A 27,483-nucleotide genomic window follows, 5' to 3' on the forward strand; every position below is an offset into this window, starting at 1 on the left:
TTGACGTAAGACGGAGTAGATAACAATTTTACCCGAGTTTAGAAAATGTTGTTATAAACGAATTTTGTTACTCACAATTTCTCCACTTTTTGTAAATAAAGAAAAGAAAACATGAAAAATGCAATTAAAACAAATAAAACGTTGGGAAGTTTAACTAAATCACGTTTTAATGTGCCTTATTTTTGGCAAAGGACGCCTTCGGAATCACGTTTTTATCTGCTCAAAATGCACATTGTTTGCCGCTGGTGGCGTCTGAAAGGAACACGGTTGATGAATTTACAATTATACAATATATGTAATTAAGCACACTACGCATGAATAAATGTGGTGAAGATGTTATAATATATATTAGAATTACATATTCAAAAAATAAATAATAATGAATTGTAATGATGATATTACTTGAAATGAAATTTATGACTGAATCGAACTTTGTTCTAAAAATGCGAGACTCGTAGAAAATGGCGACGACCATGCCTCAAGCTTTGTTTGTCGTTTATTTTCTGGTTCTCTTACTTATTATTCCAACTACTGCTCTGTTCGCAGATCAGGCTGGAAAATTCGACTGGTAGGTATATTTACGATTTTAAATAACGTTTTCAGTTCTATGAGATCTGTCGATACAATGAAATGTGAGCGTTTCTGCGCAGACTACCGGTACATTTGTACATTTTGAATGGGTGGTCAGTCAGTTCGCCCCAATGCACATTCGCCCCAGACCAGTTCGCCCCAAAGTCAGTTCGCCCCAAAGTCGGTTCGCCCCAAGTTTACTGGTGTTCGTTTTCGCGGTTATGCGTGCAAGGAAATGTGGTTTTGAAATATTTTAAAAATTATACTTAAGTAAAAACCACATCGAAGGAGGCTGGTCGCCGCGATTGTAGCATATCGCCCGAAGAGTCGAACCGGTGTCGTGCCATATGCGTCGTGATAGCGATACTTTGCCTCTTTTTTGCCATGCGCTGTGATAGCGATTTTTTGCCCTATTTTAAAGTCGTTACCTGTTCGTTATTTTAAGAACTTCGATGTTATGTATTTTATAGTCGTTACCTGTTCGTTATTTTAAGAACTTCGATGTTATGTATTTTATAATCGTTACAATAAGAACTTCGATGTTATGTATTATCGTAAATTTAAAGAACTTCGATGTTATGTATTTTATAGTCGTTACCTGTTCGTTATTTTAAGAACTTCGATGTTATGTATTTTATAGTCGCTCCCTGTTCGTTATTGTAAGAACTTCGATGTTATGTATTTTATAATCGTTACATTATCGTACACTTAAGAACTTCGATGTTATGTATTCTCGTACTTTCATCGAAGCCTGAACGGAAAGATTGCTGGCTGCTTTGACCTGTGAACGCCAATTATAAAATCTATCGGGTCGGAGAGTGTCGTACGGACTATTAGGTCAAACGAGTCTGCGATCATAGCACACGGCACAGCACGGGTTCGGGCGATATGCTACAATCGTGAATCGCGGCGATCAGCGTCCTTCGATGTGGCTTTACTTTAGTATAATTTTTAAAATATTTCAAAACCACATTTCCTTGCACGCATAACCGCGAAAACGAACACCAGTAAACTTGGGGCGAACTGACTGTGGGGCGAACTGACTGTGGGGCGAACTGGTCTGGGGCGAATGTGCATTGGGGCGAACTGACTGTGAATCTTTGAATGAGATCCAAATGGCAATGCTTTCATAACTTCGTAGATCGTCGCCCACAGATCCACGGATGCTTGACGTTTTGAATCAATTTCAATCTAACAAAACAAAAGAGACATAGATGTTTGTCCAGTATTGGTCATAAATAACAATTGTTTTGAACGTGGACGATACCGGTATGACATCTCAGGGGAGCGCATGTGCGCCCCCAGCTTGAGAGTGTTCAGTTTTTCGTTGTGTTATTGATCCCCTGTTTGATCTCTTCCATGACTTTTTTTCTTGGATTTAATTCTGCCATCGCCCTCTCCATCACTGTTACATTACAATGATGGTCAATAAATTACTCTTTGAGATACCAAGGAGTGGACAAACACACACAACTCATCTTATATTAGGTGGTTTCACATTGGAAAATAAAGCAGGCCAAGGCTTACCCAAATTTTAGGCTTGACTAATCTTGATGTGTGATCACAGACTTAAATATTCAAGCCTGGGAAGGGTGCCGAGGACAGGCCCTAATTTTAATTCCCAAGTTAGGCCAGCCTGATATTGAAATAGAGCAAACAACAGTACAGATAAAAAGAAAGTTAAGACTTCTGTAGGTGTTCAATAGAAAAGGTCTTGCTTCTTTATTTTTTTCTAGAGTTTGGCTACGTAAATACAAAAACAAAACAAAAAAACACTGAGGCGAAACACATTGAGGTCCACCTTGTTGGACACTTCTGTCATAACGATTCCGCATTCAAAAAAAGGGGGAGCTTTACAACTTATTGTTTTACTTGTACCTGGTGGGTGATTTCACACGTACACATAGGCTTACCTCAAATGCCAGTACTAATTGTTGTGGTTGGTATTCATTTCACTAAACTGACATAGTTTTTTTTTCATTTGATAGGAGAAAGCAGTATGTAGGCAAAACACAGTTTATGGCTTTTGACCAAACATCAGCTGGTCGTCGTGTACTTGTAGCTACTGAATCAAATGTCTTGGCGTCGCTGCATGCAAGAACTGGAGAAATAGCCTGGAGACAAGTATTCAGGAGTGGTGCTGGTGGTAAAATTGATGCTATGTTGCACAATGAAAGCTGTAAGTATTAAAGGTGAATTCTAGGTATTTTTCAAGAAATAACAATTATGGAGACTTGGGATGGGTCTACCTTTTGTCAAAAGTCGAAATTATAATTATTTAAGTGCCCAACTACTGCTACCACCTGCTATGGTACGAATTAATGACTATGGCTGATTTATAGCTACCGGTAATTATGTTAAATGTTTGTGTGGTGTTAAAAGTTCATCTTTTTTAGCTCCGCTGTCGACTTTGTCGAGCGGAGCTTATCATATGAGTGATTGTCCGTCGTCGTCCGTGTCAATGTTTTACTTTTTCGACTTCTTCTTGAAAACTACAAGCCTGAATGCTTTGATACTTGGTGTATATGTACCTTGGGTAGACCTCTTTTAGGTTTGTTCATTTCATGTTGATATCTTCAATTCCCTAATTTTGGTGAATATTTTTGTCATTTTTGGTAAAAAGTGATATTTTCGACTTTTTGTTAAAAACTGCAAGTGCAATTACTTTGATATTACATATATAGGTACTACATGTGGACCTCTCTCAGATTTGTTCATTTTGTAATGATATCTTTAATTCTCTAATTTTGGTGAATATTTTTGTAATTTTTGGTAAAAAGTGATATTTTCGACTTCTTGTTAAAAATCAATAGTTCAATTGCTTTGATATTACATATATAGATACTACATGTAGACCTTTCTCAGATTTGTTCATTTTGTGATGATATCTTCAGTTCTCTAATTTTGGTGAATATTTTTGCCATTTTTGGTAAAAAGTGATATTTTCGACTTCTTGTTGAAAACTGTAAGTCCGATTGCTTTGATATTACATATATAGGTACTACATGTGGAACTCTCTCAGATTTGTTAATTTTGTGATGATATCTTCAATTCTCTAATTAATTTATTTTGGTGAATATTTTTGTAATTTTTGGTAAAAAGTGATATTTTCGACTTCTTGTTAAAAACTGTAAGTCCGATTGCTTTGATACTATTCATATTGTTCATTTTCTAATGATGTCTTCAGTTCTTTAATTGAAATGTGCATTGCTAACAGCGGAGCTATCTCAGCCGATAGGCTGCTTGTTCTCTATATACTGTGCTAGTCCGAATTAGCATCCATTAAAACTCAGCTGGTGCTGAACAATAATTACAGACTAAGTTTTATGATTGGACAGTCAGTCAGTGAAGGGGATGGGTGCTGCACTGAACGTGGAACCGAAATAGAAATATTCCAAAAATGGGGGGGGGGGGGGCTTAGCCAAGCATGGGTGCTGAGCTGGTCGAGTACAGTATGTGCAACTACTCCCATGAGAAAAGTTAGAGCAAATATAAATTTTGCACTTATTCATCCCATGTCATCGAGCAAAATTTTGAAATCTCACTATAAAAACCAGTTTAAAAATGCCAATTTTCCATGTCATTTTGCACGCAATTTTTTCTTTCATTCTTGTTATCCTGAGTCCATGATATATAATTATATATAATTTTATAATTCAGCTTAAACTTATTCTGTAACTTTACTTCTCCAAATATTATAGATCTTATCACTGTTTCTGGAAATGGTAAAATTCTACGTTCATGGGACGCTGGTACTGGTAGCCTGGTGTGGGAAGAGGTTGCCGCAGTAACTGAATCTACATCAAAACCCAGGTAAATTGCAAATTTCACGGTTCAGAATGGACTGTGGGTTCAAATTGTGATGAATTTCTGCAGCCTTTTTGTATAAAATCACAGTATCTATTTTCAGTGAATTCACATTAGAATCACTCTAAACTGAAATGGAACATCTCATTCAGCACCATCTCATAACAGCTTTTTATGGATACTGTAAAAGTACTAATTTTTGTACTGGCAATTCATATTTATTTATATATAAATTCATAGATTTTCCAGTGAGACAATGAGTTGTAATTGTACATGTTCATATGATATTAAATTAGAAAGTTGCACCTTTCAGCGAAAATTGAAACCCAGTGAATAATTAATTCCTTCACAGTAGCTAGTTTTCTTTTCTTCATATTTATAACAATGGTGTATAATTTCTGATACAAACATGTACTTACTGTCACCGCCATATTGTTCAAAACAGCAACATTGCCAGCAAAGTTGCTGACTGGTTTGCTATGTGCGCCTAGAGATTCTTCCATGATTAGAACAAGTTGGGTCAAACCAACTTCAACAAGGAGACGTCAAATAGTGAGGGACTCGGTCATGTTGAATATAAATAGAATATCATGATGTAATTGACTTTCAATTTATTATATTCAATTGTAGAAATTTATATATAATAATTGGCCAAGTTAACAAAACAAAATTTATGTACTGCAAGGTCCATAGCGTTGGGAAAATCCTTTGAAAGGTCTGGAAATCGTTAAATTTCTTCATAGTTATTAATTCATTTTTAGAAAGGCTTGTTTTCTCCAGGGAACTACAATATCCTCAGTCAGAACTTTGATGAGCTTTGGTGATGTTGGCCTGAATTAAGTGTTAAAATGTCTTGGGGGAAAATGCAAGAAAGTTTGGGAAAAGGTCTGGAAAAGTCATGGAAATTATTTGGTTCTTGGTGCAATGGACCCTGTACTGATACAGTATGAAATGGCAGCACACAATCAGTGGTGTGTCTGGTGCATGTACAATCTTGAGACGAGCATAACAAACCAGTCAGCAACTTAGCTGGTAATATTGCTGTACGGAACAATATGACAGTAACATTCCTGAATTTATTACTGGTACTCACTAGAAAAAGGGTAAGAATATTTTCTGGTCAAATTCTTTTGTTACATAATCTTATTGTTATTCTTCATATTGTAGCCATGCTCAAGCAGTGTTCGCAGGTCAAGATATGATGGCTGTTTTAACATCTAGTAATGTTTATGTGCATTCTTTGAAAGATGGCACTTCTCTTTGGAGTAAAGAACTACCCAACAGGTAAAGTATGACCAAAATGGTTTAAAAAAACAACAAAAATGGTTTAAAAACAACAAAAATGTTTTTAAAAAATGGTTTAAAAAACAACAAAAATGGTTTTAAAAAAACAACAAAATGGTTTAAAGTTTCGAAAACATTTTTCCTACTTAACACACCCCAATGATTTTGCCATTTTATTTAAAATAAAAAAGGAAAAATTATGTGGGTTTATTTAAGTGATAGTGACAAAAGTTTACTTTAAAGCGAACCTAAATGCGGCCTTAATTTATAGTTGTGTATATTCTAAACTGTATTCGAAATAATATTGCAGTGGTTTAATTTTGTTTTAATTATAACTGTAGCTTGGATAGGCATTTGAAGTGCTTGCCATGGAGGCCATTCATGGAGGGGAATAATTAACGAACGAACATATTTAACATCCGGGTACTTTTCAAAGCTATGACGTTTTAGTATCTGATCGCATTCGTATACGCCATTGTACATAGCCGTTCATGCTGCCAAGCATTGTGTACTATTAGTATAAACTCAACTTTTATATGCACAATGTGCTTTTTAAAACTTGGGTTAGAGCCTTGTGCGTTTGAACCACAGTATTCTGAGAGTGAAAGCCCAATTGCGTTAAAGTACCGTACTTCCCCGATCGTAAGCCCCTCTCGAGTATGAAGCCCATCCCTATGTTTTTACTTGGTATTTATCGAGTTGAGAGCATTCACGATTATAAGCCCAGAGTGTTTTTACTGGGCATCGACGATATTCTTTAAAACATGCCTGTAAAAGGTGTGTTTCATTTCATAATAATCGTGATTGCCATGTTAGTTTGGTTCATGCTTTTAGTTTTATGAGAAAACTTGCATTAATTTCAAGTTCAGAGTGCATGGCGAACGTACACAACGTGATTCGCATCGTTTCTATTCTGTCATTTACTCAGGATGAACATCGATGTTGCAATTCTGGAGTAATCCATATTTCTTTGAGTAGTAGCCTTCGAAAAGCCAAAAATGTGATCGTCGAGGCGTGTACCTGGTTATTGGGCATGGTTTACTTTGAGACTATCATGAAAAACCTAGGGTTTGAACGATGAGACATGTTGGCGACCGAGAAAGGTGTTTAAATTCTTCCTCCACACTCAGTTTACTATTAACCGTCGTTTATATTTCGGAAATTGCGAATCGCCAGTTTTTAGGGAAAAAAATCATCGTTTTTTCGTTGCAATCAATGCTACAGATCGCATTTTAACATTGCGGTAATTCACTTCCGCATTGCACTAAAAAATCATCGTCAATAATCGGAAAATTTCATCATTACGACACATCCTTTTGATTGGTTAATGAAAGAGATGACCTGTTATGTCAAAGGAAGTTGTTCCAGGTCAAATCGTGCTGAAAAACCTCATGGTGGAAAATTGTTTTGCGTCGAGAGTTTGCGTACGATCGAAAACATACCAAAACGAAGATAATGATAAATGCCTTCGTCCACTGTTTCCTTACAGACCCTACCCATTATTTCACCGTAAATTCAGACGGTATGTAAATCGTATTGTAATAAAATGTGTGTGTTTTTTATGAACATGTTTGTTTCTTCATTGTAAGTATCGTTCAAATCAATGACGCATTTTTTTCCAAAAATAAGTATTATTTTCCCGAGCCCGGCGTGGTGAACAAATATTTTTTTTGGATAATTTTTCGTTGTTTGCAAGATGATTACAGTGCTTAACCCCAAAACAAAATCATTTTTTCTGAGTTGGTCCTCGAGTACAAGCTCATCCCTTACTTTTCCTTTACGTGTTCATGCCTCCGGGCTTATAATCAGGGAAGTACGGTATACTGTGACGATTCAGATCAGTCCAGTGTGAGTGATGAGAATATATCGTCGACGATGCCCCTTGTTCGGATGAAAGTTTTATTTCAAATTACACGGAAGTCTGTGAACAATTTGCTTGGTGTTCCTGTGACACTTGTCCCATGATTTGCCAGTGCAGCCCCGTGAATACATGGACGAAAATGTTTCCACCACCACCCTACGAACTCAAGATTGCACACTCCAGCATCTATACTTTGAATAATTTCCACGCCGCACAGTGCAGTACTGGAAACAGCATTTATTAGACAGTTAGACAAAAAATAAAACAGAATGCCTGTCTCGATCAATCGCACATCCATAATGTTTGTATGTTGATATGCTTGTAAATAACATTAACGTAAAAGTCGAAACAACCTAGACTAGAAGTCAATTCACCAGTCCAGCCAACTATGGCTCCCTAAGTTGCTTATATTTAATCAGATACTATTTCATCATCATGCTTTGTTACCTTACCTGTTTATACCTCATGAGGGCGTTTTTTTATGGCAAGATGGCGCAAACGGAAGTCCTTCGCAGGTTTATGATTTATCATATTTAAATCATCATAACTCTGAAGATAACTATTTTTTTTATTTTTTTTTTTCAAATTTATAATCAATATACATAACTTGATAAATACAAACACCAAAATAGGCTCTATTTAGTTCCCCTTTAACATTTAAAGGGTTAATTCCCATCTGGTCAGGTCAGTTTGAAAGTATACGGTGCTGGCAGGATAAGAGTTAAAGCGAGGGAGTCGTCACCTGCACATGTAGCGTGTCATTGTTTACAAACAAGAGTCTACCCATGAGTCTTTGTGTTTTTAGAGTGTGTTGTTATCGTCACTTTGGATTCAATTTCCGCACGTGCGCAGGTGAGGACGCTCTCGCTTTAAACACTTATTATGACTACATAGTATGTCACTGATTGTATACTAAATTTCTAATGAATACATTTGCATATTGCAAGATTTCCTTGAACATCCAGTCAAATTCAAGAGCAGAGAAAGAAACTGAAGGTCACTTGTAAATCAACCAAGTTACTTTCACATACAAGCAATGTCTTGATAATCCTGCCCTTCTTGGTTAACAAATTTATATTAGACGCCATGAAATGTGTACCCACAGTGTCTTGCTTTTATCTTTGTAGTGAATCTGTGAATTATCAGTGGATACATTGTGGTGGTGATGTCATCTATGTTATTGGATTGGTGGAGAACTCTCACATTAGTATTGTCAGTTATCAGCTCAATAATGATGGGGAGCCGAATCCACAGGTAATACAAAACCATTAACTAAACATTTTCAACATTGTCTACTAGAGAAAATTTCCTGCTTAGACTGGCTTCTGTCAGGGGTATTATTCGTTTCCAAAAATTAAAAACAAAAATAACACTTTCACAAAGTTGGTTGAGTGATCATGAAACCAAAATCATGCCAATTCTTTTAGTGTGAAAATTATTGTTTAATCTAAGAAAACAAGAAATAGCAGACAGTTCCGATATACATGTAATTTTTATTTAAATTTATTAAATTCATCCTGAAGTTTACAGTTAATTTACCACTCATGAAGGATAGCAATGTGAATTTTGTTGGTATTGTGCTGTATTGTTTACTGGTGATGCACTTTAATAGAGGAAATTTGATACTGTAGAATACTTTATTTTCGCTGGGAATTAATTTTCACTATTTTCGCTGAAGAATTGATTTAGTGAAAATAAAATCCAGCGAATATACCTTTTTTCCTAAATTTTACCTTCAACTCATCAAAAATCAGTGAAAATAAATTCTATACAAAACACCCAGAAAGTCTTTTCAGCGAAAATTAATTCCAGCTGAAATACAGTAGTCAAAGTGCAGAATCTAATTGGATTCTATCATAACTGCAGGGAAGTCATCTTTTTAAATTTTGATACAGATACAAAAATTGATTGAAGATTTTGTTAGTGTCCATTCTAGGTACAAAACTTGACTTACTTTACTTACTGGAATATTGGCGTGTCTGTCTCTGAGGTCCCAATGGACTTGGCCAGTCAAGATGATTTTGTGTTAATACTATAAGCCATTTGATTGGCTGAAAATAAACCATAAAATAAACGGATTGGTCAATAATAAAACAATATAAATTGTGTAATGTTCTTTGTTTGTTTTTAGCGTTCCTTGCCAGCTGCCTGGGCATCGGTGACAGGTGTGTCCTGTATAGTGGTTGGTAACAGTAATCTAGTATGCGTGGAGTCTTTAACAAACTCACTGCATTCAGTTGTGTTGAAAGAAGGAGCTTCTTTCATCAGTAGTCCTGTCATAGTAAGTTGAATACGTAAAAATGGATTATTAAACTATATTCGTGATATGTAATTTCCTTGATAGATATGTAATTTCCTTGATAGATGGCGAGTGATGAGGTCAATCAGGTGGCAGGTGTATGAAAGGAAAGATGGCAACCATATTTGTGTATGTTAATTGTACATGATGTTACCGGTAACTCATCCAGTCAGAGTACTTTGTGAAATAGCTCTTTTTTTTCGTCAGAATGTATTGAGTACCACATTTTTCTGTTGCATATTATCATCCATATTTGTTATATACGAGTACCCCAAATACAGTAATTTAAGCATATGGTAAAATCTGTTTTTTAATTCAGCCACTGAAAAATGATTTGAGGGGGGCACTGATCATAAAAACTGTATCATAAGTTGTTCGATTGGGGTGTGTGTGTGTAAAAGTTGATATTGTAAAGTGTATTTCAAAATTGCAAAAAAAATAAAAAAACAACAACACAGGCTAGAAACAAGCATAAGTGTCAGGGAACATAAAACGTTCTACATATGAAGTGGAAATGAAATGTACATGAATGTAAGAAAGTGTACAACAATGTGATTCATCATCAGTTACGAATGACTTGCGTTTCCCGTTTGCTGTGTTTTTATTATCAATGCCCCTCTCCCCAATCCCTGACTATATAACACTCTACTTATGAACATTGAAATGCTCATTGATGCTTGCGCTTATTCTTACAGGCATTAGGATTACCAGAAGCTGAAACTGAAACTCCGAAACTAACAGCACTTAACCCAGTGCGGGCAGAGTTCACGCTACATCTCACACCAACTCATACAGCTTTGATGAGACAGGAGGGTAACAGTATTAAGGTGGTGCTAGACTTGCCGAAAGTGAGTTACCGATATTTAGATGCTTGTTATTTTGGCATAGGACTTAAAATACAAAATTGGTGATATTTTTCATGGAATTACCTGAGAAACTGGTCAGAATATATTATTTAAAGTTTCCTTGGTGTGTAGTGTTGAATATACAATTCTGTGTGAATTAACAGACATGTGATCATTCTGTATTTTCACTGCCATGATTCATTGAGCTACGATGAAAAAAAAGTTCACTGCTTTTGAACATCACCCTTCAAATTGACGGAATACTTGCTAATATTTGGGTGACAGGTAACCAACAATCCCTTTCCTGAAAAAATTATTTGAATTAGCAGTAACTTTGTTTTTTCATGGGATGTTTAAACAAGGCAATGCATTCTGTTAATTGTCCTGTTCTGTTATTTGATGCCTTGTTTTTTTTTTCTGCACTCTGGTTTCACACAAAAAATTGTTTACAATACTGACCACCGCACATTGTGACTGGCATCTTTGTAAGATACATGTATGCTATGACTTCACACAAAATCACAGGATAAATGATTTTTTTTTTCTGTTATCAAACAGGCAATAATAAATAAAAAATATTTGCCAAAATTTCCTATGATGTGTATCTATCCTCAACACTGTTTGTGAAGTGATGCAAAATATAACAGTAAATATTATGTTTTTGTAGGTTATTTTAACTGGAGCTGCTACATTTGGATCACAGGAAGTTATCCTGACATTGGAACCCAAAACACAGTTGGTAAGTACTTAGACAGCATTCAGTACAGGGAATAACCGACATCAAACAATCTGCCTGAAATGAGGAACCACAGCAATTGAAACAAAAAAAACCTCAGTGTTAGGCCAACTGAAAAAATGCATCGCTTCTCAAAATTGAAATCTTGTTTCCCAGATATTTTACTAAAAATCTGTTTTTTTTTTTACAAATTGTAGGTGTATGTAATCAGCTGTTTTGATGCTAAAACTGGAGTAAAGATCAAAGACACTAAACAGTTGGTTGCTTTACCGCTACATAACGGCTCCCCCACACAGGTATTTAATTAAAGTTGTATACCAATACATAACATTAAATGATTTGCAATTTTCTATTATACCACTCTCTATCATTAGATCTATTGGAAACCACAATTATAATTTTATGCATATGAAGATTGTAAGCAGCTGTTGTGAATCTCCTAAAACTTATAAATGGTTGAAATATCCATGAGCAGGGTTCAATCCTTCAGCAGTTATACCCTGTTATAGTCTGGACTATTATGCATATGGAAGAATAGTCTGCTAAATCACTACTGTAAACCATTTAAATTTCATGAGAAAACAAATATTTGCGAATTTCATGCATCTTTGAAAATTGTGAACATTTTGTAGTGTAAATTGTTTAGGGTCCTGTGATACAGAGTGTCACCAACTTTTGCATTTTGTTTTCTTCATAAATGCAATAAAAACAAATGATGAAATTTCCTAGCAATGAAATTAAACTATATATTGAAAATTAAGTTTATATTCATAGTTGGCACAAACCTCTATACATCAGATAGGTAACACCCTGGGGTGACATCGTCACATTACATTTTTGTGAATATTCATTACCAAATCAAATTGTACTATCGGTACTCTAAAATACTTTATTTTTGCTTGAAATTAATTTTCCCAATTTTCGCTGAAGGAATAATTCAGTGAAAATTAAATCCAGCGAATATACCTTTTTACCTATATTTTACATTGAACTTCAAAAATCAGGGAAAATAAATTCCATACAAAATATCCAAAAAATATTCCACAGTATGTAACAATTGGCACATGTACACATACATGTGCTCAGTGATCACTTGTAAGGCCTGCCCACACCACACCACACCATAGCACAGCACATATTAATAATTTGTTATTTGTATTCTCGCAATCATAGACAAGTCAAGTACATCTTGTTATTTTTATCATTTTTTTTGTTCCATTAGATGAAAGAATTTTTGTTCAGTAAAAAAGAATCTCAGTTTGGATATAGAATTCTATTGCAGACACAAGACTACTCTCTGTCATTGATACAGCAGCCAGGTAAGCAATTACCCATCTATCTTGATGACAACTTAGATTAAATGTGATAACTATGGTGAGTCACACCCATTTTGAAACAAATCCATATTGCATGTCAGATTTGTTCATTTCATGGTGATATCTTCTTGAAAACTGCCAGCTCAGTTGCTTTGATACTTTGTATGCAAGTACCTTGAGTGGACCACTGTCAGATTTATTCATTTTGTAATGATATCTTATTCTCTATTTTTAGCAAATGATTTTGTTATTTTTAGTAAAAAATGCTATTTTCAACTTCAATACTGACTCAATTACTTTGATACTTGGTATGGTTTGTGACAGGTTGATAACAATTGCAATTGCCATAGCAACAACCATACTAACTTCTGTGGCTGTGATTTTGAACATTGTGGTTACAATAACCATTGCAAATCACTAATATATACAAGTGTATCTGATTGGGGCTATGTAGTTGCCTATAAGCTGACAACAAACAATTCGAGTAGCTAAGAGTTCCCACTGAGTTCCATCAGAGTTCCCTACAATATACTTTAACAATGGTATGTACACTGCCACTGAAAATATTAGCTTTTAGTGTCCACAGTTCTTCTCCACTGACTGCATCATCATTTCTTACTAACACTCTCAGGTAAGATTGTTTGGAGCAGAGAAGAAGCTCTATCAAGAATTCTATCAGTTGAGATGGTTGACCTTCCAGTGACAGATACAGAGGCAAAATTTGAAGATGAATTTGGTCATCAAGGAGGTAATTAATAAAAATTCCAAAAATTCCAAAAATGTAGAAATATAGGATTTTACTGTTAATGGAAAAACAACCCAATCAGCAGTATTGTGTAGTTCACTGTTTTGCTAACAAAATAGTAATATTAATACCATCTTACTATTACAAACTGTTCCATTTCAACTAGCAATATTACTATTCTGTAAAACAGTGAGCTATTGTAAAATACTTTATTTTTGCTTGCAATACATTTTTGCTATTTTCACTGAAGAAATGATTCAGTGAAAATAAAATGCAGCAAATATACCTTTTTTCCGATATTTTACATTCAACTTCAACCCAAAAAGTCTTTTCAGCGAAAATTAATTCCTGCTAAAATAAAGTATTTTACAGTATATTTCAATACTGTTGATTGGTATCACAGTAATAGAGTGTGAGAAACCCAAAATTCTGAATTTTTTAAAAAACAGCCAAATTTTGGAGTAGTGAACCCTGTGGGCTATCTTCTATTGAGTTGATGGTGAAACTTTGACTTGGGTTGTGCATCGCTTTCTAGCACTATTAAATCTCACACACAGTATAATAACTTGGTTCATTCCTGTGTTACTATACCATATGTTTATGTTATGGCACAATTCTTTGGAATATCTAGTGGGATCAACCAGTTCATCATTATTGTCAATGACTGAGAATTTTGTCAATTAGCGTCTCTCTGCCTTATGCATTTTATTAAATATTCTCAAAACAGTCTGACAGCACAAGTTGCCTGTATCAATGATACTACATGTATGTACCTTGCATTGGCTAAAATGTGTGATGGAAAAGCAATAAACACATGACCGGAATAAATCAATAGGCAACGAAAATGCAATACTATAAAATACTAGTACTTTATTGTAGCTTGAATTAATTTTCGCTGAAAAGACTTTTCGTGATTTTTTTGGAATTAATTTTGAGTTGAATGTAAAACATAGAAAAAAAGGTATATTTGCTGGATGTTTATTTTTAAAGTATAATCGCTTTAGTGAAAATAAATTCCAAGCAAATATAAAGTATTTTACAGTAAATGCACAACCCTACTGTGGTGCAGTGCGAATGAAAAAATTAATGACCAATTGAGCCATACAGTGTACAGTTTTACAAAACATGCAACCCAAATATAATAGATCGGTGATAATTGAAGGTCCTTTTATCTGTTTCCAGATGATGTCATAAGCATGTTTTTAAGAAGATTGACAACTCAGTTTGCTCAGATACAGGTAATACAGATACATACCTAAATTAAATTGTGTTTTAAATTCTCATTGTGTCAACTTATACATAAAATAGCTGATGTATAAAGAGTGAACCTGCCATTATGAAAGCCTTGCTAAAAGTTGTAATAAAAATTCAACTTTATAGTTTTTTCCATGAAAAAGTGAAATATTTGTCATAAATTTCAAGGAGGAAACTACTGCATTTGAAAAATGGAAGTCCAAGGGCCAGAATTGGTGTTATGTGTATGCCTTATGCTACTGCTAATGTTGAGTCCCGATAACATTTATTTTATGAACTAATAATTGTAAAAAATGGGTAAATGCTGAAGTTTTCCTAATGACTGATCGTTATTTTATTGCAGACCTACATCATGTCCTTGAAAAGAAGAATGCGACATGGACATCACCATGAACATCTAACTGCAGAAGACTCTAAACCAGATAGAACTAACAATGCAAATGACGATGATGATGATGATGATGACGAATATCTAAGAAGAGATCAGTTTAATTTGCATAAAATGATAATCGCTGTCTGTGAGTCTGGAAAGGTATGTCTTTGGAATAGAAACCGTCATTTACTGGTTTGATACCTACAAGTGTATTGTGTTTTACTGTGACACCTTGCTTGTATTTTTAGTATTTTTCTAAACGTTTCTGTAGCTATATGGTTTGGACAGTGAAGATGGGTCGATTATATGGAGGCAGTTTATTCCGAATTTGCAGTATTTTGAAAGGAGCAAAACATTGCCACTGTTTATACAGAGAACCACTGCTCACTTTCCTCACCCACCACAAGCAGCAATTGTTGGCAGAGACAAGGTACGTAGCAATCAGGGGAACTTCTACATGTAGCTACACAAATATAGTCAAAGAATATGTCAACGAAAAAATGAGCCCAGAAATTTGAAGAAGATATTCAAAACTCTCTTTAGGAGCACACGACAAGGAAAGATAAATGAGGATGTGGAGTGATTCAAATAGGAATTTTGAGGATTTGGAGTCGGGGATAAGCAAATTGCATGCATTCTAGGAGAAGAAGGCTTCTCTGATTTGGACACAACAACAATTGTTTGCAGAGACAAGGTACACAGCAATTGTTTAAAGGATTTGTGTTGTATTGGTAATATGTGTACATCTATATACATCCTTTGTGTTATTTCTCATTGCTTAAAGTAATTCATAGTGCTGTGTTTCTACTTCATGATAACCATCTATGTTTTCATCTCAGATTTCTGGCCAGACATTGATGTATTCATTCAACCCAATTACTGGTAAACCAAGTGATGTCAAGAATCCATTGGGAAAAGTACTTAACTATCAGTTACAACAAGTCACATTGCTTCCTTTGATGGACCAGGAATTTCTTAAGATTATGATTCTGATGGACACAGAATATAAGGTAATTCTCAAAAAACTTTTCAATATATACCAGTATAATGGATTTGTCAGATCGTGTTTGTATGTTAAAATTGACCCTGTTCAAAAGTTGGGCTGGTCTGACAATTGGTTAGCTTGAGTTCAAATCCTACCGGGGGTTGAACACCAAAAATGGGATTGACCCCTACCCTGGGAAGTTAAAACCAAAATTCATTCATTCATTTTTTCATGAATGTAAATTTCAGGGAATCTGATTAAGGTTTACAGGTGCTTGTATTGACACTGGTTGCACTGGGAGCATTTTACAATAGATTTGTTTGTACAATAGATTTTCAGACATGTCAAAAAATATATCAATACATGTACTGATACTTGTCATCAATTAGCAAATTTGAATACTATCAGCAGTTACTCTTTGTGAATTGGAACTGTTCAGAATCTGATTACTAACTGAACACTGTGTGGATGTGGTTAATAATAAGGTTTTTAATGGTACATTGTACTGTACTTGCATTTACCTATAATTTCAGGCAATTTTCTCACTATTAGTGGAATTTTCAGTGCTTGCATACCCTTATCACTTTTCATGTAACTTATTATCTGATCCATAGTATTTGTGCTAGTTCAGAGAAACTGACATCTTACTTCTTTGATTTATATTGTATATTACATAGATACATGTGATTCCAGCAGAAGCAAAATCTCTTCTACAAGAAAAACTGTCATCCCTGTTTCTGTTTACTGCAAATGCTTCAGATGGGAGTCTAGCTGGATATGCCCTGGTAGATGTTGGCAATGAACACTTGCACAGTGAAATGGTTTGGAATGTACAACTTCCTGATGATCAAAGAATCATTAGCATAGCAGCTAAGAGACCAACAGGTTGGTTTTTAATTTTTATTCATTTCATTGTCTAGAAGGATATATGCTGTAAAAAGACAGGAAATGTGATATTACCACATTGCCTGCAGACACCCTCTGCAAATAACCGAAATTAATTGAGAAAAAAAATGCGTCAGTCAGCAATGATTGGCTGGTTGATTTAGGGATCAACATCGTATACCTGACAGACCACCGTCAACACGTAGTACGCATATTTCATTTCACAAAAGATGTATATTACATCCCTTTGTGCACATGAAATACGATTTATATCAAATATTATATGAATATGACATGATGCAAGAGTGTTTCAATTCTTTAATTTAAGATGAAAATATGGCAGCAGGATACTTACCATAAAATAATTACCATAAACACACCCCACAAATGTGAGGACGAACCCAAAAGGTGACTGGATTTGTCCATGCTATGTCTATAGGTAAATATGTAACATTCATTTTATTTCAGAGCATGTCCACTCACAAGGTAGAGTACTTGGTGATAGAAGTGTACTTTATCGATATTTAAATCCTAACCTTGTAGCTATTGCTGCTGAAGGCATTGACACAGCAGGCAAGCGTAAGTATTAAAAGACTTTTATGTACGATGCTGTGCCTTGTATTTACATGATGGAAAACCTGATGTGTACTTTTTTCTGCTATGTATTAAACATGGAGAAAATAGGCTTTTAAAAATAAACTATTTCTTCTTGTTAAATTATGCAAATTTATGAATTAGAAAAAAGTACCTGGCATTATACCACTCTGAGAAACTGTTTTTTTCAATGCATATTGATTCTTTCAACAAAAATGATGTACTGAGGTACAGATACTATGATATTACCACATTGGTCTATAGTAGTGTGATTTCTAACTGCCAGTTGCAATCCCTGCAACAGGCTTCTACCTTTACTCATGTAAGATATTTATTTTATTTGTCAACAGAATTCTTGAATATGTATTTAGTGGATACTGTTACGGGAAGTTTAGTCTTCACAGCTAATCACAAGAAATCTACTGGTCCCGTTCATATGGTGCAGTCAGAAAACTGGATTGTGGTAGGGTAATATTCAAATAATAACATCATGTCAGATGGCACATACCGGTAGTTACAAATGCAGGCTACCAGTGGCTTCACTGTATCCAACAAAGGGGTTTTAGTTGTGAGAGATCTGACCTCAAATGTTCGTGCTACCCACCTACTTTTCCGTAGATTTTTTTTATATACATGTATGTCAATAACAAAACAAAAACAAAGTACTGTAGAATACTTTATTTTCGCTTAGAATTTATTTTCGTTATTTTCGCTGAAGGGATGATTCCGTGAAAATAAAATCCAGCGAATATACTTTTTTTCCTATATTTCACATTAAACTCATCAAAAATCAGTGAAAATAAATTCCAAGCAAAACGCCCAAAAAGCCTTTTCAGCGAAAATTTAATCCAGCGAAAATAAAGTATTCCACAGTACCTGGTTTGCTGATTTACTTACAAATTACATCACCCGTTGTGATTTGTAGAATATGCAATCAGAGTTACAGAATGTATTGCTATCTTCACTGTATTACGTCTTCTTTATAGTATGAATATTGGAATAGCAGACATAGACGCCATGAAGTCACCGTTTTAGAATTATATGAAGGAACTAAAGATAGAAACAGGTAGGCACTATAATCCATTCCATGCTATTGAAGCATTTTTTTTCTGGTCAGTTTTTTTTTTTTTTAACGGAAATGGTCTCAATATACTTGTCTTTATGTTTTCAGTACTGTGTTTTCATCATTGGATCCCCCAGAACCCCCAATCGTGATGAGACAGTCTTACATATTGCCATACGCACTGCAGGATATAGGTGTAACATCCACCGAGAAAGGCATCACAAATAAAGCGTTGATATGTAAGTACTCGTTATGCCGAAATTGAATGTTCATTTTCCCCGCTGAAAAGCCTCCACAAAATGTTGAAATGAATGAAAAAAGATTACGAAAGCAGACGACGTGTTTAGTCAGAAAAAGATGACTTCTTGTAACTGTAAAGCATTACTTATTGACTGTGTTGTAATTTTCGTTGATGTAATTCGGGTAATTCGCTAAATTAAATCCATATGAACATATACAATTATACAATAAACTCGTAGTCTTTAGTTAGTATCTTCTACCAAATATTGACTATTGATTGATGATCGTTAGAATCATCTTTAGCTCCGCTGTCGACTTTGTCGAGCGGAGCTTATCATATGAGTGATTGTCCGTCGTCGTCGTCGTCCGTGTCAATGTTTTACTTTTTCGACTTCTTCTTGAAAACTACAAGCCTAAATGCTTTGATACTTGGTGTATATGTACCTTGGGTAGACCTCTTTTAGGTTTGTTCATTTCATGTTGATATCTTTAATTCTCTAATTTTGATGAATATTTTTGTCATTTTTGGTAAAAACTGATATTTTCGACTTCTTGTTAAAAACCGCAAGTGCAATTGCTTTGATATTACATCTATAGGTTCTACATGTGGACCTCTCTCAGATTTGTTAATTTTGTAATGATATCTTTAATTCTTTAATTTTGGTGAATATTTTTGTCATTTTTGGTAAAAACTGATATTTTCGACTTCTTGTTAAAAACCGCAAGTCCAATTGTTTGATACTACATATATAGGTACTACATGTGGACCTCTCTCAGATTTGTTCATTTCGTGATGATATCTTCAATTCTCTAATTTTGGTGAATATTTTTGTCATATTTGGTAAAAACTGATATTTTCGACTTTTTGTTAAAAACCGCAAGTGCAATTGCTTTGATATTACATATATAGGTACTACATGTGGACCTCTCTCAGATTTGTTCATTTTGTAATGATATCTTTAATTCTCTAATTTTGGTGAATATTTTTGTCATTTTTTGGTGAAAGTGATATTTTCGACTTCTTGTTAAAAACCGCAAGTCCAATTGCTTTGATACTACATATATAGGTACTACATGTGGACCTCTCTCAGATTTGTTTATTTCGTGATGATATCTTTAATTCTCTAATTTTGGTGAATATTTTTGTCATTTTTGGTAAAAAGTGATATTTTTGACTTCTTGTTAAAAACCGCAAGTCCCATTGCTTTGATATTACATATATAGGTACTACATGTGGACCTCTCTCTGATTTGTTCATTTTGTAATGATATCTTTAATTCTCTAATTTTGGTGAATATTTTTGTCATTTTTTGGTGAAAAGTGATATTTTCGACTTCTTGTTAAAAACCGCAAGTCCAATTGCTTTGATACTACATATATAGGTACTACATGTGGACCTCTCTCAGATTTGTTTATTTCGTGATGATATCTTTAATTCTCTAATTTTGGTGAATATTTTTGTCATTTTTGGTAAAAAGTGATATTTTTGACTTCTTGTTAAAAACCGCAAGTCCCATTGCTTTGATATTACATATATAGGTACTACATGTGGACCTCTCTCAGATTTGTTGATTTTGTGATGATATCTTCAATTCTCTAATTTTGGTGAATATTTTTGTCATTTTTCGTAAAAAGTGATATTTTCGACTTCTTGTTGAAAACTGTAAGTCCGATTGCTTTGATATTACATATATAGGTACTACATGTGGACCTCTCTCAGATTTGTTCGTTTTGTGATGATATCTTCAATTCTCTAATTAATTTATTTTGGTGAATATTTTTGTAATTTTTGGTAAAAAGTGATATTTTCGACTTCTTGTTAAAAACTGTAAGTCCGATTGCTTTGATACTATTCATATTGTTCATTTTCTAATGATGTCTTCACTTCTTTAATTGAAATGTGCATTGCTAACAGCGGAGCTATCTCAGCCGATAGGCTGCTTGTTTTGTATTCAAAGTAGTGATTGGCATTAATCAACAGGCATTCTTCTTTCTAATGGAGTTCTCGCCTTTTGCAAACTAGTATCTACATACTTCCTCCATACAGGCTCTTTATAAAACAAGCATCTCTGTAAACCAGACAAACTCCTCAGTGGTCCTCATTCACTGTTTGACTGTACACATGGACACACTAGAAAGATTACAATGTTGTATTATTTCACTTGATAACATACATTTTCATTTTTCATAGTTTGTTTGCAATCTGGTGGAGTGGTACATTTTCCTAAAGCTTACTTAGATCCAAGAAGACCACTTGTACCAACAACATTACACAAAGAAGAAGGCATCATTCCATACTTACCAGAATTACCTATCTCCACTGAGGCTTACATCAACTACAATAAAACTGCAAGTATCACCTAACCCTTCAAAAAACTTGCAATGCCTGTCATTGCTAGATAAACCATGAGAATTGTCTTTGTCAACTTAGGGCACCATCCACAATATCATTTTGTATAGTCCGCTCCTCCTTGCATGTGAAATGTTGATAAAAATTGACAGACCTTTTTATTAAAAACAAAAGGCAATATCTGAAACTGTCTGTATGTTCCAAAATGAGGATAAAATTTATTGTTAAAATATCAGGTTTTTGGTTGGAAATATATCAGGCATTCAAAAGATTCAAAGGGTTACCAAGCTTACACAGGTTTCTGGTAAGATCAAAATAGTTTCAGCCACCGTGACTAATACCACATTTTTCTTTCTGAACCAAATAACGATCATGAGAAGATTTTTAGAGATCATAGTATTTTTCAGATTCATGTGGGTACTTACTTTAGAAAGTATGAGACATTTACCCGATCCATGTGGAACTGGAAACAGAAATTAAGTATATGGTTCCCCTTATAGTTGAGACAGTGTACTCAAATGTTTATTGTGTTTGAATTCTACACTTATAATTTGTCACTTTTGTTTTCTTTAATTTTTATGAGACAAAAAGTTAGACCTTGAGGAAAATGTTGTTTTTTTGTTTTTTAAATGTTATTGTGCCAGGCGACAGTTCTAATCATTGAATATCACTGTTGTCTCTCCTGACTTTTTTGTAAGTGCAAATTGCAAGACTGAAGTGCTAGTGCTGACACATAGTGCACAGTGCATTTTTGCAACGGAAGTTATATTCATGTTTGGGACTACATGACAGGGCTGTGCGACCATCTCCCTATCAAATGGCAATTTAATGCGCTATCCTGGCATCAACCAGGCTCGGTCCAACACAAGCACCTTAACCAAGGTTCCCCCAAAGTCGCATTTGTTAGTGTCTGTGTCTGTGGCACACTCACCCAGAGTAGGAGTTGACCCTTTTTGGTGTTCAGCCTGAGGTAGTATTTGAACTTGGATCTACCGATCATGAGTCTGATACGACAACCATTTTGCTACTTTGTTAATGATTGCTCAGCTTGTATAAACTGAACTGAGCTGAGAGATCTATGCCAACCTCCTGAGTTTAGTGCCACTTTATTTCTGCAACAAGCTTTTCTCTATCTATGCGAGTTGCCATTGCTGTGTTTCCAATTTGATTGTATGCCTGAATGGTATGTGGCTCTGCTGAGCTTCTCCCCTATGGATGCAACCACCAAATGAACAGCGGCAACAGGTTGTAACCAGATTACCCATAGAGGGCAACATTTAATATTCATTTATTCTTCTTTTATCAGGTACTTGGGGTGAGAGGTGTTCAGACGGCACCAGCTGGATTGGAATCCACTTCATTGGTACTTGTATATGGCCTGGGTATGTAATAATTGCATATTTTCTGAGTTTGTGATTTGAATCTTAAAATATATTTGATCTATATATAGATGTCCTCATTGCCAGGATAGACTGTATACATTCAAATCTGTCCTCCTACAAAGGTTTGTGATGAAACTCATTTTGGAGTATTGAATTTCACAAAAGCAGTTTAATTTCACAAAAGCAGTTTCTTTCTAAAAAAACATCTTTGGTGAAATGTTGTAGTTTTCTGTGACTACCTAAATTAGAATTAAAGCTGTTTACAATATACAAAATCATTCGTGTAATGACATATTGATGATGGTGATGCCCTGCATCAACTGGAGGTGGTTGAACCTTCACCAATGGTAGTTGTTGCACTGAACTAATGATCAGTGATTCTGAGACTGAACACCAAATACGGGGTGACCCCTTTCCTGGGTGTACCACAAACTCAATGGTCATACCAAAACAGAAATTCACTATGAATTCACTATTTGATGCACCTTGGGGTAACCTTGGTGTTTGTCCAGGTCTGATTGTCAACGTGATAGTGCATTAAATTACGATTATGATAAAGAAAATGATCGCATATTGAATATGGTTTTTGTGACAGGATGCACCATACGTTATGTGAACCATTGTTCGGGAAAAAAATCGTGATCACCGTATTTAAAGTACTTTATATGTAACCCATAGTGACATATGTAACACGTGTAAAACACGTTGTATGTTTATGCATAATCCGGCTATAGCACTATAAGAAAATCAAAATCTAACTTGATTATTTACTTTCATACTTATCAACAGATTTATTTTACACGAGGGTATTCCCTTCCAAAATGTTTGATGTTTTGAAAGATGATTTTGACTACTACTTAATCATCACTGTTGTGATTGGTCTGCTGGCAGCGTCCGTTATAACGCAGAAGCTGGCGTCGATGAAAACGTTGAAGAAAGCCTGGAGATAATATTTGAACTATGCCCTCTAGTGTTTGGGACTGACAAAGCTGTGTAACATCTGGAGTTCGTTTGTTTTTTGTCCAATCATGGATGTGATTGTGCATTTCATTTCGCTTAATTACATTCTTGATCAGTACTCTAGTGAACGTGATTGATATGATTAAAGATGGTAGGCAGATAGCAGCGATCAGAGTGGAGTTATTAACATATTCAAACACCCTCAAAAAATTAGCCTTTTTTTTTTAGCTAACTTCATGCAACAATATTCGGATAAAATAGTTTCTGTTATTTTCGTGATTTCTAACTTGTATTTTTGTCATTTCATAAAATAATGATATCAAACTAATCACAAGTGTAAGAATCGATTGCACCCTGATGATGGATGTATCCATTGATCGTCATTGCGTCCTTTAAAAGCATATTCTGATTAGTTAACCCTCTGGTGTTACCTGATACATATGCAGTAATATTGAAATTTTAGTTGGAAGGAGAAAGGTTCCACAAAATCGTATACTCTTTCAAATTTAAAATGCAGAGTGTAGCCATCAAAAAGTGTTCTATCTTTTACCCCAAAGGAATAATACGTGTACATATGTAACATCCATTGTTGCTTGCTTGCTTGCACAAGGAAGAAGAAACAATTCTTTGATGAAAGTTATTACATTGTGAGCAGCTATGTTCTTAAACATGGACATCAATTTCAGATTTAGTCCACATTTTCAGGGTAGCTTTGTCGGCCATTCATGTACATGTACCCATGGCAGAGGTATCAAACTGGTACCATCAGAGACCCAGTGCTCGATTCAGTCCCTCATGCACAGAGCTTTCTGCATAATGAAGTCTATTCACTCGTAGAAAAATCTCGGCCTGAAATAAAAAAACTGCTGAGAATATTACAGAAATTTATCATTTTAATTATTAAATAACAGTATCACATTACTAAATCTTAATATACTGATGAAAAAAATGGAAAGGGGAGAGGATATTAACATGAAAACTAATGTAAATAACCATGACAATTCTGATTTGTGCTGTCCAAATAAATGTATATGCAAAGTATCTTTTTCTTTGTACGATAATCATGTTGATGTATTTCTGAGAGTAATTTTTGATTGTATATTTTATTTTCTTATGGATTAGAACTGTCATAGGAAAGGTAATTCTTATTTTGTGATATCCCCCGGGGGTGGGGGTGGGGGGGGTCAGAGAAATTTTAGTCATCTCTTTAAATTCGCATTTATGATGTAATTATGTCTTATTATAAAATTCATGTATTTATTGACTCGTTGATTTCTATTAATAAACTCAGACGTTAGTTTGTAGTGACTTCATACTGCCTGCCCTATTCGACTGCCTATCCTTATTTCACAACCTGGCCAGTCAGGGATCATGTGCTAATTACACTAAAGCTTTTTTACCTGATATTTTTGAAAATTTTCTCTGTGCATTTGAGAATCTTAACCTTTCACCACCAGACTTTCTCGCCCACTTTTTTTTTATATTTCAATATTTCCGGAAACACTAGATTTGAGTAAATTTTCTGTTTTTCCTTTAAAAAAAAAAATTGGCTGTTTTTGTCCCAATTTTCTGAAGGAAAGTGCAGAATATAAACTGGTCCATTTTGCGAATTTGGGATAAAAAGAGGAACTGGTAGTGAAAAGGTTAAGATGAATATTATTATTATGAATATATTTTTCTTTTAGTAAACAGTAGGCATGCAGTCCAACTCACAATTATTTTTGTTGAAAATGCGTCATTTCTGAATTCTGTATTCAGTCTTGCTGGCAGGTGTTCATATCTGTAGCAATATATGTTGAAGTATAGTTTTATCGCACCAAACTTCACTCAACGTACTTGAATAATTTGAGGACAATTTAGGGATGGAGATGCTATCTACTGTCGACTTGACCAAATGAAGCTCTTATCCTTTATTTGGCTTGTATTCTCATTATAATAAATCGCCCTCATCGGCAGTTATCAAGTCTTAAATTGGTTGTTCATTGTATTTAAAAGCCTTATATAGGCCCTTATTGCTGCAGGAATCCTGTTTGATACGTCATGTGCATGTGACGTATACAACATGTGTCATATTTGCATAAAATTTGAATTTATACTTTAACCTAAAATTGTCATTCTGAAGTTTATAAACTTTGTTTCAAGTTTGTAAATCAGGTAAAATGTTGAGGTGCAATATTTTTTTTATGTATCAATGTTACTTTCTAAAAGAAACTGATTAAATTTCTTTGAAATAAGTTTTCCCAGAATGTGATTTGTATTTGTTCATGTGGTGCATTGCCTGTGTTTGCATACCTGGGAGGTTTAATAGGTGAAGTGTTAATTGCTTATCTGCAATAGATGTGTACAAAAATGACTACAGATGCAGGGACATGAGCTGCTATTTAACACACTATTAATATGAACAATTAAGTCACAACTTATTTTGAACTTTGACACGCCTGTCATTTCCTTGTACATGTGTGTATGTTGTACACATTGCCCTGAAAGCTTCTTGGACATAAAAGAAAAATGCAGATGTGGTAAATGGAACAAATACAACATATTTTGTGATGTTTTATGTTTAAATGTGTTTAAAGATGATCTGCATTGCCTAATAGACCATGAACCGAGTAAATCACTGGTGCCAACAAGAGTTAACACAAAACCGAATGAAAGAATCCACAGACAGCCGAAATAAGTATGAGGGAGAGCAGCATCAGTAAGCCTTGTGTTTACTATGCAGGAAATGCCCTTGTAAAAGAAATAAGTGTATAGCATATTGCCCAAGTTTGCCTTTGTGCTTGTCATTCCCTCCATTTATTTCCGAATTGCTTCATGAACTATCGTCCACACGATTCAATCGTAATTTTAAGCTATTTTGAATTTCAGTTGATTACATCATAGACTGTATAAGTTTTAGAGCTCTATGATTACACATTTTTGAATAAAACTTTCGCACATAAAGATCGAAAGGTGAACTCAGTTGAATCATTGAGGGCGCACTTCAAATGGGGGAAAAATGGACAAGCGCCTGTTCACGCACTTACGTCAATTACAGGAGTGTTTCGGTAGTCAATATCATTATAGGTAATATTTCAATGATTCGGTATACAGGAAATGTGATTTTTGATTTATATGGTTATATATTTGGTTTCTATTTGCACTGGGAGTCCCTCGTAAAAACGCCCCGACATGTATGCGAGGGGTTAAACTACTTCTGAAATGGGGTCTCTTTTTGACATTCCTTGAAAATTAGTTTCAAGAAGGGGATTTTTGACGAATTTGGCTCGGGCCATAATTGTCACCAAAAGTTGATGCCTCGCATAACTGAATATAAATAATACAAGAAATCCATATATAACTATGATTTACAGAACGAAAGCAGAGCATACTGTTGTGAAATTCTCTCAAAATTATTAAAACGCCTGTAAACTACATGTAGATGCCGTTTATGGTCGTGAGGTGTTGAATAGACTTGTGAATCGGTCTGTAATTTTGTGGATGAGTCTTACGTACACCAGTCTGCAACTACGTGTTTCTATGTTATACTGAAGTCGTGAACACAGTAAATCAGTGACGACACAGAATTACGTGCCGACCACATAGTTACATCGCGATCAACCTTACCATTCTTGAGTGTATTCCAGACTGTAGGTATCATTTCATTTCACAAAGAACAACTGTTTACATTCTTCAAAGAAAATTCTGTGAACAGCAGTTGTATGTTTAAAACCTATTTTATTAGAAAATCCATATATTTTAATATTTTCTACTCGACTAAATTAAATTAGTTGTTCACTTTTGCAAACTTATAAAATTGAAAAATTTTGTTTCGACAAAAATTCACCCAGTCATATCGTGGGATGTTACTGTAGCGTGTTTTCTTGGACAGAGTGTATGGATGTTGGTGACACGTACGTGTACTTCAGTTCTGAGTATCAGTGAAACACTGGTT

General features: G+C 34.8%; 1 protein-coding gene across 1 annotated transcript; it reads left to right on the forward strand.

The window, feature by feature from the left end:
- The first annotated feature begins 451 nt into the window (after positions 1-451).
- LOC100367155 (ER membrane protein complex subunit 1-like) lies at positions 452-25,795 on the forward strand. Its single transcript, XM_085490579.1, has 23 exons — positions 452-568; positions 2,559-2,749; positions 4,272-4,383; positions 5,545-5,661; positions 8,650-8,776; positions 9,654-9,803; positions 10,517-10,669; positions 11,334-11,405; positions 11,600-11,698; positions 12,625-12,721; positions 13,350-13,466; positions 14,646-14,701; positions 15,061-15,249; positions 15,362-15,520; positions 15,930-16,100; positions 16,753-16,960; positions 17,429-17,539; positions 17,905-18,017; positions 18,541-18,620; positions 18,726-18,856; positions 21,049-21,206; positions 22,514-22,589; positions 23,379-25,795. The coding sequence occupies exons 1-23, from the start codon at positions 462-464 to the stop codon at positions 23,537-23,539; spliced, it is 2,955 nt and encodes a 984-aa protein (XP_085346705.1). The 5' UTR covers positions 452-461; the 3' UTR covers positions 23,540-25,795.
- Positions 25,796-27,483: the final 1,688 nt, after the last annotated feature.

The sequence above is a fragment of the Saccoglossus kowalevskii genome, chromosome 15 (genome assembly GCF_978046115.1).
Source record: "Saccoglossus kowalevskii chromosome 15, keSacKowa6.1, whole genome shotgun sequence".
Classification (NCBI taxonomy): Eukaryota; Metazoa; Hemichordata; class Enteropneusta; family Harrimaniidae; genus Saccoglossus; species Saccoglossus kowalevskii.